The 12466-nt window shown below is 37.7% G+C and overlaps 1 protein-coding gene across 1 annotated transcript in view; it reads right to left on the reverse strand.

Moving 5' to 3' along the window:
* Positions 1 to 250: 250 nt before the first annotated feature.
* LOC131029733 (serine/threonine-protein kinase STN8, chloroplastic) overlaps positions 251 to 12466 on the reverse strand; it is a 54206-nt gene continuing 41990 nt past the window's right edge. The window contains exons 2-4 of the mRNA XM_057960363.2: positions 1932 to 2105; positions 1335 to 1739; positions 251 to 1232 (exon numbers count right to left, since the gene is read on the reverse strand). Of these exons, the coding sequence (XP_057816346.1) occupies positions 885 to 1232; positions 1335 to 1739; positions 1932 to 2105 (927 nt within the window). The 3' untranslated portion in view covers positions 251 to 884. The remainder of the gene's footprint in view (positions 1233 to 1334; positions 1740 to 1931; positions 2106 to 12466) is intronic.

Raw genomic sequence — 12466 nt, forward strand, 5'->3', positions numbered from 1 at the left:
CTTACTGATTGTAAGTGTTTTTTGGATTCAACTGTGTAGAGATTTTTGCATTAACATTTCAGATCATACTCTATGATCCTTCATCATTAAATTCTTGGATTTTTGGTCTGTATGTAAAATTGATTTTCTTGAACTTTAGGCATGTATGTGTTTGTGTATATATGTATAGGTATGCATATCCCAAATTTCAGGAAAAATATTGTTATCCTGCATGCATCCTTGCATCACCCATCACTCCCTTTTCAAAACCTGAAAAAAAATAGCATATACATGCTTAAGCAAACCCAATTATACATGCTCAAGTAATTCAATTGTAAACATTTGGTAATGCTTAGGTTTTCTCGTGTCTTTTCATTGAGAAGAAAATCACATTTCCGTGAAGTACCAATTTTTGCGCCAAAATAGTTGCTGTACTTGATAATCATTTTGTACAATCTTTGTACCTTATATATGCTGTTGCTTTCATTTTGGACTTATCTTCTAATTGAGAACCGCCACTTGGAACAAGATGTTGTAAATTGCAGCAAATATTTCATCTTCTTTCCTGCACCACCCCATAAAGGAAGGTGCTATTTCTTGTTGAATGCATAGAATCTGGATATTTTTTCTTTCAATACTTGATTTATGCTAGTTCTTATGCTCGGGAGAACTCTAGGCCAACATTATCGTTTTGAAACATTTGTAACTGATATAGGCTGTTACAAGAAGAATAGATGGACTGAAGTTGAAGGCACCAACTTAAGGTTAATTTTGGAGTAGTCCTGTGCAAATAGTGTATAAACAATCAATGAGCTGAAACTCATAGGATTTGAATCTGAGTTTCTATACAATGATAGGAATTGGTAGCTTCTTGGAGAATAACTAGAAGAAAAAAGACTGGCATCCTACTGGGGCAAAGTAAATTTGGAAAGCATAGCTGCAGCCTGATCCCCAGCTAATAAAAAATAAGGATGTCTGAGAGCTGCAGCTGCTGATAATCGACCACGTCTCAAGAAGGCTCTCTCAGAAATGAGCTTTGTAGCTAAGTCCCAACCTTTACCACCATCACTGTCAAGTATGGCCAGATCAGGCCTTAACCTAGTGATTTGTCTCCACTTTCTCAAGTCATATTGGGCATCTTTTATTTCTGATTTAAACATCCGTATGCCTGATGGAGTTCTCAGGTTTGAACAGGCCATTTGCAGAAATATCACTCCAGCAGAGTACATGTCAAATAGATCTGGACTGTTAAGCTGCAACCAATGCAAAAAATACAATACTAAGTTTAATCAAATTCAATTCAAATGTGTTTCTGCCTAATCATTAAATTACAAAAGAAATTTGGGAGCCCCTACCTGCCATAAGATTGGTGAGAGAATGGCAGCAATGGGTTCAGGAGGGGGCTTAGGGGTCTCCTCTGGGAGAACGTAAAGCTCAGGGGGGCAATAATCAGGGTCAAGCATTCCACGATCAGGTACATAGTTCTTCCCAACACGGAGATCGGTCGCAGCACCAAAATCTATCAGCTTCACTTTCCCTTTCTTTGTCACAACCAAGTTGGCAGGTTTGATGTCACGATGTACAATGCCTGTGTCATGAATTTTCTTCAATGATGTAATGATCTGTCTCATAATTTGTTTAATGATAAGAGAATTTCTTCCAAGGGAATCTAAGCCTTTCAAGCTTCGCCTGAACATGATCTGCTCTAAATTCACAGGGAAGTTACGATCTTTCATAAAGTCTGCCAGAGTTGAGTCCCCCTACATACATTAAAAGCATCAAGCTTCAATTTAGGTGTTCCTAAGTTCATGGGTTAAGGATGAATTTGGTTTAGAATTACAATTATCAAAGAAAAATCATTTACATCAAACTAGCCTTTCATCCTTAACCACTTTTCTGAGAGCTAGAAATTTGTATTTGTGAACATCAGATATGTCCGGAATTGGGCCAACCTCAAACGTCCACACCAACCACTTGCCACCTTGTGTAAATTGCCCACGAGTTGCATCAGATGTAAAACTTCCAAGAAATTTAGCACAGACATCAGGTGCTGCTCTGGAAAGCCTATAATTAAACCATTCCTCCATGTCTCCACATTCTTCAGCTCCTTCAACGCCAACTTTGACCTACAAATCATAGGCACAGAATAAGGTATCAGGAAGTAATTTTACCAGCTGATATTCCTAAATTGGCTATATTTTCCATTTTTCCCCAAAAAATAACAACTTGAGAACACTGAATATGTCAAAGAAGATACTAGTGGATTCAAAATGTTTCTCACTCCCTCTTCTGCAAACCCTAATGTAGTGAATCTCAATGTCAGTACCCCATGGATCAGTGCAAAAAAGAATGAGTCAGATCTGGGCCTCTCCCTATCTAGGTTTGGGGCACCAGTGGCCCCAGTTACACCTTGTCAGCAGATTGGGGGGAGAATATTCATGAAGATGTCAGGAAAACTGTATGGGGTGGTCATTAGCATTCAAAGGCCAAACAGTTATTGGAAGATGTGATCGGCCCTGAAGGTACTGGGAAAGTGAAGACAGATCTGTTTGATGCAGCATACAGGAATCATCCAGTGTATACGTGAACATCCCATCCTATCACTTGGCAAGGAGGTGCTAAATGGGGAGAAGAAATTCTCAAGCAAAGGTTCAATCTGCAAGTATAGTACTCTACAGCCTAGTCTTGCAGATTTACATTCATGGATTTCTAAATGTTGGAGCTCGAAAATTAAACGTTTGATTGAGATATATCCTATTGCTCAAGGTCATTTTGTACTTCTATGTCACGATAGAAGAATAATTTTTTATTTGAGAAAAAAGGTTCGTGGTATTGGGATAAGAATCTTTTATTGGTCAAGCCATGAATACCTGACAGTAACCTGGTTTTAACCCGATAACAGAGTCATTTTCCATATCTTCCATTGCAGTTCTAGGTGGATGTGTGCTTTCAAGGAATTATGAATTACAGTAGGCAGACTTTTAGCTTTAAATCTGGAAATGGATGGGTTCATTCATTCAACTTCAGTGAGGATGCAAGTGTAGCTAGATACATCAAAGGGTTTACTTGATGAAATTTGATTTTTTTAGTAAAGGATAGAATATAGAAGCAAGTTCTAGATTATGAAAATATTTCTGTTTGTTGCAGAAGATGTTTTAGAGTGGGTCATATTGCATTAGAATGCAAAGCTGGGAAACCCCATTCAGCAAAACAAGAAACATGGTGGAAAGGAGCATGTTTTTCTCATCTATGTAATGTCCCCTTCTCAGCAATAATCAGCTCAGTTGACCGTTAGCCTATTCCGGAGACCCGTAGGCTAGTCGGAAGCAGAAATTAGGGTTTCCTACCTCTAGGAGGATGTTTCAGCATTTTCGAAGGCTTGCATGTTGGAGTTTGTAAGTTTGGGTTCCAGATTCCTTCTGGGTTTTTGGAAAGCTTCGCGATGATGGTACATGCATAGCAAGCAGCGAAGTTTGGCAAACTTACTATTTTTAGTAAGTGGAGGCAAAGGTAGCTTATTTCTTTGGGTTTGTCTGGGTTTTCAGAGAGCTTCGCGATGGTGTAACATGCAAATTATTCTGAAGACTTTTCCTAGACTTGCTATTTTTAGTAAGTTGCAAAGATTGTTCAGAGTGTGGGGAAAATTTCTTTTGACACACTTACTATTTTTAACAGTATGCTATTTTTAGTAAATGCTATTTATAGCAGTGCTATTTTTGGCAGGGATTCTGCAACACAATTCAGTGGCTATTTCTAGCCGTGCTTTTGGCTGGCTTCGGTGTTTGAGTTCAGATATCTATTTTTGCAAGTACAGTTCGGTACCTTGGCTTCAGTTCAAATATGACAATTATAGAGAAGGTATATTTTAATGATTTAGGACGACTTAGAGGAAAATTTTATTTTTATCCTAAGTCTATTTGGCAAATTATTTCACCTTCTTTTTGGACGCCAAAGTGCAAATTCATTAATATTATTTTATAAACTTGAAGTTAGCCCAAAAAGTGTGACTTAAGGGGGTCATGTTTTGGACGCCATATACTAAGGGAGTAAAATGAAATGCAACGCCTAATGAGGATGAAATGAAAGTGCATTTGGTTTGGGCGCCATGTGAGTGGAATTTGAATTTGAATTTGGTCTATAGAGAGGTTATAAATAAAGGCCTTGGGCTCTAATTTGGATCATCCAAGAATATTATAATGACGTGCTGCCAAAATGTTGTTGGAATGCTTCTAGGAATGTTCACCTCCTAGACTGTATGCTTAGCTTCTCGCTTGAAAGATAGCAACTAGTTGAGATTTGGGACTGTTCTTCACTCAGAAGAATGGATGGATTCATTGCAAAGTGTGTGTTCGAGTTTTTTTATTTTGGAGTGTTGTGAGTGTGTTTCAGGTTGCTGGTTTTGGTGTGGCTGTAGCTTGTTTTCATTCATAACTCTCTATCTGGATGTCAGGTCATTTTGGGTAGTGGCTCGTTCTCTTCCTATGTCCTAGGCAATCATTCTTGTAAGTTTGTAGTGCTTAATTTTGTGTATTCATTTTTATAATGCAAATCGTACTTCTGCCCTAGTCATACCATGCTAGGCTTCCTGGGAATGCGTGCAAGAATTCAATTGGGGGTATTTGATGCATTTTGTTGGGTCTAGCTTAATCGCCTGTCTTATATCTTTCATTTGCAACTGTTTTGGGGTCATTCCATTGAGTGTGGGCAAAGTTGTGAGCTTTTTGGTGAGATTTTAGGTTGCTATTGCGTTTTTCCAGCGTGTGGTTTGCATTTCAGAGTTTAAAGTTGTTAGTGTGGAGTGTGTTCTTGGTGTGGATGGTCTGTGTTGGTTTTAGGAGTGTTTATCTTTCATTTGCAGCGATGGACAGGGATCTTCTTAATCTAAAATCTCATGCTCTTATTTGTAAAGTTGATTAGTAGTACTAACAGCTACATCTTTCTGGGTTGTAACATCAAACCCACTGAATAAGTGGAAGAGGTTGGCTTGCCGCCTTTCTTTTATTATTGTAACACTGTCCTCCCGCTGAATAAGCGGTTGAGTAGATTGCAATTTCATTCTAGTCCTCCCATTGGATAAGTTGTTGAGTGATTGTTGCTATTTTCAGCTCCTTGTAATCTTGTAAATGGCTAGTTGCACCGCCAAACTGCTGTGGAAGTTTCTATCACCTGCTGGATAAGCAGAAGGGGCTGGCTTGCCGCACAGCATTGTACTTTGCATTGTAATTTCCAGTTGATCATTGAGCTAACAATCCCCTTATCACCGTATGCTCTCACCTTCCCACATTGGGCTCTTGGTGATCAAAAAGTGGAAGGGTTACTTTCAACAATATTGTTGATTATCATTTTCTAACCCTAACGGGTGCTTGTAGTGCTTGTAACTGGAAAAAATTGGGAAAAAATTACGGGGAATATTTCAATCTATCAGTAAAAAAGTGGCTCCAACCATAGTTGGAACACTCGCAGAGTACTCGGCGAATTTTGAAAACTCGCCAAGTTTTTATGCTCTACGAGTTTTTGTGACTTAAAACAAAAAACTCGGCAAATCTGAGTTAAAAACTCGGCCGCCTGGGCATAAAGAAGAAAAAACGGCAGAATTGAAGTTTATTTGTCATTTTTGGTGTTCTAATTTGTTGAGAGGGGGAAAAAAACTCTTCCAAACACTTGACTACAGATTTCCATCGATTTGAAGCGGATTTGAGGCGGATTTCAAGTGGATTTGAAGTGGTTTTTGAAGAAAAATCAGATTGCCAAGTAGGTTTTTTTTTTTTCTATGCTTTTTTAAAACATTTTATTTATTTTTTGTTGCATCTAGATGAATAGAAAATCATTCATAAGTAGTCAAAAATCTTTTTGAGTCACTGGAACAAGATTTAACACTATTTTTGACAAGTTTTGTTGAATTTTTCACTATTTTTTTGAAGAATCTCTAGTTTTTCAAAAAAAAATCAAACCCTAATTTTTTTATTTTTTTTAAACTTTGAATGATGTCTAAAAATTATTTCAACTAATTTAGATAGTTTGCTAAATTGTTTAACTAAAATATTAACTTTCTTTTTTCACTTTGTATGTGTAGGTTAACTAACCATTAATTATGACAAATTCTAATTGGCCACTAGAACCATGCCCATTTGGATATGTAGGCACCCATCCTAAAGGTGCTAGGGATAGGGCTTGGAGGTATGCCTATGAAGGACCGGATCCTGGGACAGTGATTTGCATAAAATGTGAGAAAATACTTCATGGAGGCATAAACCGCCTCAAATACCACCTTGCAGGCATAGACAAACATGATGCTAGAGAATACATTGGGACCAATGCTGAAATAAAAAGAGAAATGAATGCCCTACTTTCAGCTGGGGAAGAGAAGAAATTGCAAAGGGAGAGGGCAACACTAGCCATGAGATCACCCATAGTTGATTCTCAAGGTGCTTCTATTGACATTGAAGAAGAAGAAGAAGCACTTCAGGGCATAGAGGGCTCTCGTCGTGGCCCACATATCCGCAAACCCAGCACCACCTCGCCCATCGCTTTTGCTTTCTCTAGTAGAGTACCTGGCACTGCTGCATCACCATCAGGGACACAATCCATAGGTAGTTATTTTGTGCCCAGGAACACACCTGGAACACAACCATCATTAGAGGCCACTGGATGGAATAGGGAGGCACATGAGAAAACAAACATTGCATGTGCTGATTTTTGGTACTTCAACAACATCCCATTCAATGTGGCAGACAATCCTTATTGGCTGAATTTGGTGACCGCAATGACAGTTTCAAGAAAGGGGTACAAGGCCCCTTCTCGCAAGATTTGAGTGGGAGGTTAGTAAATAGTCCACTTGATTTCATTTTTAATTGTTTTTTAAATTTCTTGTTTATTAAATAAAAATTGTGTACTAAGACCTAATTTCACTTTGTTCTTGTAGGTTGCTCACAAATGCAGTTGATAGGGCAAAAAAAATGGAGGACCAAAGAAATGAATGGAGAAAATATGGCTGCACCATTCATTCTGATGGGTGGATAGATGGCAAAAATCGCACCATCATTAATTTTTTGGTTGCTTGCAAGGACAATATTGTGTTCTTGAACTCGGTTGATGACTCCAGTAAGGTGAAAAATGCAGAAACATTGGCTGGAATGTTGGAGCACATTGTCATGGAGGTGGGAATAGAGAATGTGGTGCAAATCATCACAGATAATGCAACAGCATATGTGGCAGCAAGTAGAATCTTTTTAAATTATCACCTTTAGCAATATTTTCATTTGTTGTGGCTTTGTTTTTCTTGGTTGTATCTTTCTTAAGAATAACTTCTTCTTTTGCAGGTAGAATCCTCCAAGATAGGCACCCCACTCTTTTTTGGACACATTGTGCAGCACATGTCCTTGACCTTCTTTTGGAGGACATAAGAAAACTTGATTGGGTGACTCTAGTTGTGGAAGATGCAAGGAGGATCACGAAATATATTTACAATCACCCTTGGGTTCTACATTTGATGAGAGAGCACACCCAAGGGAGAGATTTGGTGAGAGCTGGTGTCACAAGGTTTTCAACAATTTTCTTGATGTTGCAAAGCATTCTTGCTGCATTGACTTCTTTGAAACAAATGTTTGTGAGTCAAGCATGGCTAGACTCACCTTATTCAAAAAAGGCTGAAGGAGAGGGTGTCGCATGCATAGTCTTCGACAACCATTTTGCACAAAGGGCTGCAGAGATTGTGAAGGTAACTTCAAAACTTGAATTTTTAATTATTCTTGATTAAAGTCTCTCATTACTAATTTGTAACTTCATTAATTAATCTTTTTGTAATTTGTATTTTTCAATTGTAGGTGTCAAAGCCCTTGGTTAGAGTTCTCCGCTTGGTAGATGGGGATAAAACCCCAATGGGGTATATTTATGAGCCCATGGATAGGGCCAAGGAGTCTATCAAAAATTACTACAAGGGGGATAGACTCAAATTTGATCCCATTTGGGAAATTACTGATAAGAGGTGGAACAATCAGCTCCACCAACCCATTCATGCAGCAGGGTACTTCCTCAACTCTCGTTTTAAGTTTGGGGGTTCTTACTCAGATCCTAATGGAGAGGTCATGGAGGATCTCACTACATGCATTCAGAGGATGGTACCCAAGGTTGAGGTGAGAGACCTCATTGTGGCCGAGCTCCAAAATTATGAGGAAGCAAGGGGTAAGCTATTCTCTTCAGAGCTGGCCATAAGAGGAAGAACCACTCAAACCCCAGGTATAACACTTACCATTTGGATTTTGGGATCTAAAGTGATTGATAAATTGATAAATTATGTTTTCGCTTTTCTCTTTGCTTTCTAGCTTTTCAATTTATTTTTTTTGCAGATACTTGGTGGCAAAGTTGGGGTGGAAATGCCCCAAATCTCAAATAATTTGCCCTCTGAATCTTATGTCAGCCTTGTAGTTCATCCAATTGTGAGCACAATTGGAGCTTGTTTGAAGCCATCCACACAAAGAAGAGCAAGTTAGCGTAGAAACGCCTCAATGACCTTGTCTTTGTGCAATATAATCTTCGATTGCACATAAGGAAGGTAGAGAAAGCAGCAGGTGGTCCAATTGACTTGGATGATATAGATCCTTAGAGTGATTGGACATCACAAGAGCAGCCTCCATTGTTTACAGAGGATGACATCACTGATTTGGAGAGGCAGGCTATGGAGGAGGAGGGGGGTGGATTTGGTTTCATGCTGGATGACATTGAGGAGGATGAGGAGGATGAGCAATCATTGCCAGTGCCAAGAGTAGGTAGAGACATAGCTTCATCCTGGATGGAGGGCGAGCCACAGCCTGAGCCAAACATACCGAGCAAGGAGGCACAGTCACACTCACGAGTCATGCCATGCCCACAGCCACAACAGACTTCTAGGACTAGACCCTCTAGTTCTACGGCTACCTCTCCCCCAATTTATACTAGAGCTGGGAAGAGGAAGATGTAATTGTAATGATGTATTTACTTTTAGTTTTACAAAAACTATTTACTATTTTGCTTCCAGCCATCAGCATTCCTCATGAGGATGCGATTTTGTACCCACTTTGCATTTAAATATATCTAGACTCAGCTTGTTTCTTTTGTGTTCTCATTTATTGACTCATTGGATGCATCTTCTCATTGAATTTTGAAAAAAAAATGCATTTTTTATTAAATTTAAACGTGTTTTTAAGTTGCCGAGTTTTTCTCAAGTTTTTTTTCCAGGCCTTGGCAGGTTTTTGCTAATGGCAAGTAGTTCAACCATGGCTCCAACATCCTCCAAAGATTCGGAGAATTCTTTGACTGAAAATTTTCAAGACCACAATCCAATACATCCCCCAAAAACCAATCAGAAAAAGAGGTAATCTAGTCTACAACTCTCCATTTCTCCTCTTCAATATTTGGATATTGTTCAATCCTCCCTTGATTGGAAACATATAGAAATAGAGGGTAAGGATAAGGGCAAGAAAGGCATGTGCAAGGATAAACAATAAAAGAGTTAAATCTCAGGACTGATAGTACAAAAAAGGAACATCCTATGATAAAGATTCCTACCATGTATAGAACCCTGGATTCCAAATGGCCTTCAAAACTATCATAGGCAGAGGAAAGGGGAATATGTGCTAATACTCCTGATTCAATATTGGATGTGATAAACCAATCTCTTTTAGCTTTGCTTGTCTCATCGGAGTATGAGGAAGAGGAGGAAGCTAAAGGTTGGACAGAAATACAACAAAGCAGAATATAGGTTAAATGGCTCTTAAATCTCTTAGGAAGAAAAGGATTGGCCTGAATATCATTCCAAAGGTGCTTGTATTTACTTGCTATGCCTGATTAAGGTGGAATATGCAGGGATACAGTTAATCTTGCTTGTTTTTTATGTATCTGGTTGGGATGGAACTTCATTTATAAATCCCAATATATTATTGAAAAAAGAACAATTTGAGAACATTCAAAAATTAAAGACCTACCATTATTTTCCTTTGAGATTTCATGAACATTCTACATATAACACATAAAGCCTAAAGGAAACCAAAGAATATTTTTTCATAAATACTATTTTACGAATTAAATATTGAAAAAGATTCACTGGGATTTTCATTCTCATAAGTTACCCCTAGCTTCCTCAGAAATATAAGCTGCCTCCTTTGACTCGCTCATTTTTTAGCAACTTTTACGTTATTGATGCTATCACGAGATTACAAATCAAAAAGTATAACACTATTCCTCACAGCAAAGGAATGAGACCATTACAGCCCCAGTTAGGGACGAACTAATGCAAATATACACATCACAATCATTAATGCCTAAACTGTGACTTGGGAGTAAGTTGTTGACACCTTTAGCACTGCAATTGTAGGTATGGGATGTGTGTACTCAACACGAGGACAAACTTAGGGAATAGATTTCCAATCTTAGTATTAGCTACTATTTTCTTACCAAATCAATTTCAAAGGATTTTGTGATATCCCACATTGTTGACCCTTTTGATTTATTATTGTTTTCATCCATCCCTTGTAATTTGGACATGGATTGGCACTTGTTGATTTAAAATTATATTCATGCAATAGCTATTGCTGCTTTAAAGTTTAAATGAGTGTTTAACTATTACAAATTTAAAATAATTGTATGGCATGATAGGATGTCATTCTATGTGATTGACATTGATTGTTTGAAAAAAATTTAGTGTTAATGGTTATCAAGTGACGTTATTGTATTATTGTTTGATTTAGTTATTTAATATCAGATTGCAAGAATTAAAATGATTATATGGATTATTATTATCCAACAAATACTACTGAGGCATGTCACATTACGATGTTTCAGAAATAGGTAATGGGAAAAGGGGGAACTAGGTTGGGTACACGAATTGTGTAAACATCTATCCCCAGGTTGAGAAACAATACCCTTGTTTAAGTAAATTAAAGAAGATAATAAAAAAAATTCCAACATACAAATTAAATTTAGGTTTTTCAATAAATAAATGAGGGGATCTATTGGGGCCCTCTCCCATAACGTGAAAAGATAAAATCAACCATCATAACTGAAGATATACAAAAATCACCTTCCATTGAGGCCATATACATCTAAATGACAAAAAATTGAAACAAAAACCTGGATAATACTACCCAATGAGACTTCAAAATTGAATATGAGCAGTATCTTAGTTGAATATTCTAAGAAAGACAATGCAACATCAAACCCAGGCAGCAAGCCACCTTCTCCCTTTTCAGAAGGGCCTCCATTTTGCATTGAGAACCATCATCAACTGAATCACAACCTTCAGCAAGCAGTTTTCCTACATCGTTTTTTCTCCCACGACACTTAATGGAGGACCCACTATTGGCCTTAGTCTTCTGAATAATCAATAGGGAGATGGTTAAGACCAAAGTTACAAAACTCACCCAAACTCGTCTAGACTAGGCGAGTCCTGAGGTGAGCCACCCTCTACAAGTTTGGGAGACTCAACAGCCAAGTAATCCTTAGACTCATGGAGTCTAGGTGAGCTCAACCTTGAAATTCGACCGCGGGGGGCACATGAAGTGACAAAAAAACATAAAAACAGCAACTTAAGCTTTTTTCATTTACTTATATTTGCCCAGTACACCCTAAAAACAACAACATTTAATTTTCAAGCCAAAGGAAAAGAAAAAGAAAAAAAAGTGAGTTTTGAGCCAAAATTGGATTGTGTTGTAGGGAAACAAGCAAGGAGATTGGGCAAAAATCGATGGTTGAATCACATTTGGGAAGGATTGTGGCTACTTTTGGTGCATCTAGAGGAGTCTACAAAGGATTGGGAAGAGCTCACTATCAATTTCAAGCAAGATTTAAGAGGTAAATTTGTATTCTGAAAGTTATTTTTGGTTTTTTTAACAAGAATTTCATTTTTTTTTACATTTCTTCTTTTTTTTTTCAATTTTGTTTTAACGGACCAAAGAACAAACCCTAGGTGTTTTTGTAAATAAATATAGTTTTATGGTTGCAAACCTTGGATTTTTTTATATTAGTTTACTTATAAATCATAAATGTTAAATTTTTTTATTTATATGCTATTGCAGCATTCTTGAGATTTATAAATCATCTTTTTCACAATGTTCCAAACTTTGGTTAGAAGGGGCCCTTTTGGAAACATGCTATTATTATCTCTAGGCAAAAGAAAGGAGAAGTAACTTGTTTTCATTGCAAAACAACTTTCCATGGGAAAGGCATTAATAGATTAAAATACCATCTTGCACATATACTAGCTCAAGATGCTAATCCATGCCCACATCTGTCTCTTGAGGTTATCCATAAAGTTAGTTCAATTAGAAACCTTTGAGCAAAACAAAAGAATTAAAAAAGCGGCAAAGAGAGGAGATGGCGCACTAGTGAAGTGGAGAGTCTTCTTCCATTCCTCCATTTTGTCCATCTTTGGGTGTTGGTAGTGCTAGTGTTAGCATTGGGCCTAGAGTTCATACATCTAGGTTAGATTTATATATTTGCCCACGTACTACTCCAG

The sequence above is a fragment of the Cryptomeria japonica genome, chromosome 9 (assembly GCF_030272615.1).
Source record: "Cryptomeria japonica chromosome 9, Sugi_1.0, whole genome shotgun sequence".
Taxonomy (NCBI): Eukaryota; Viridiplantae; Streptophyta; class Pinopsida; order Cupressales; family Cupressaceae; genus Cryptomeria; species Cryptomeria japonica.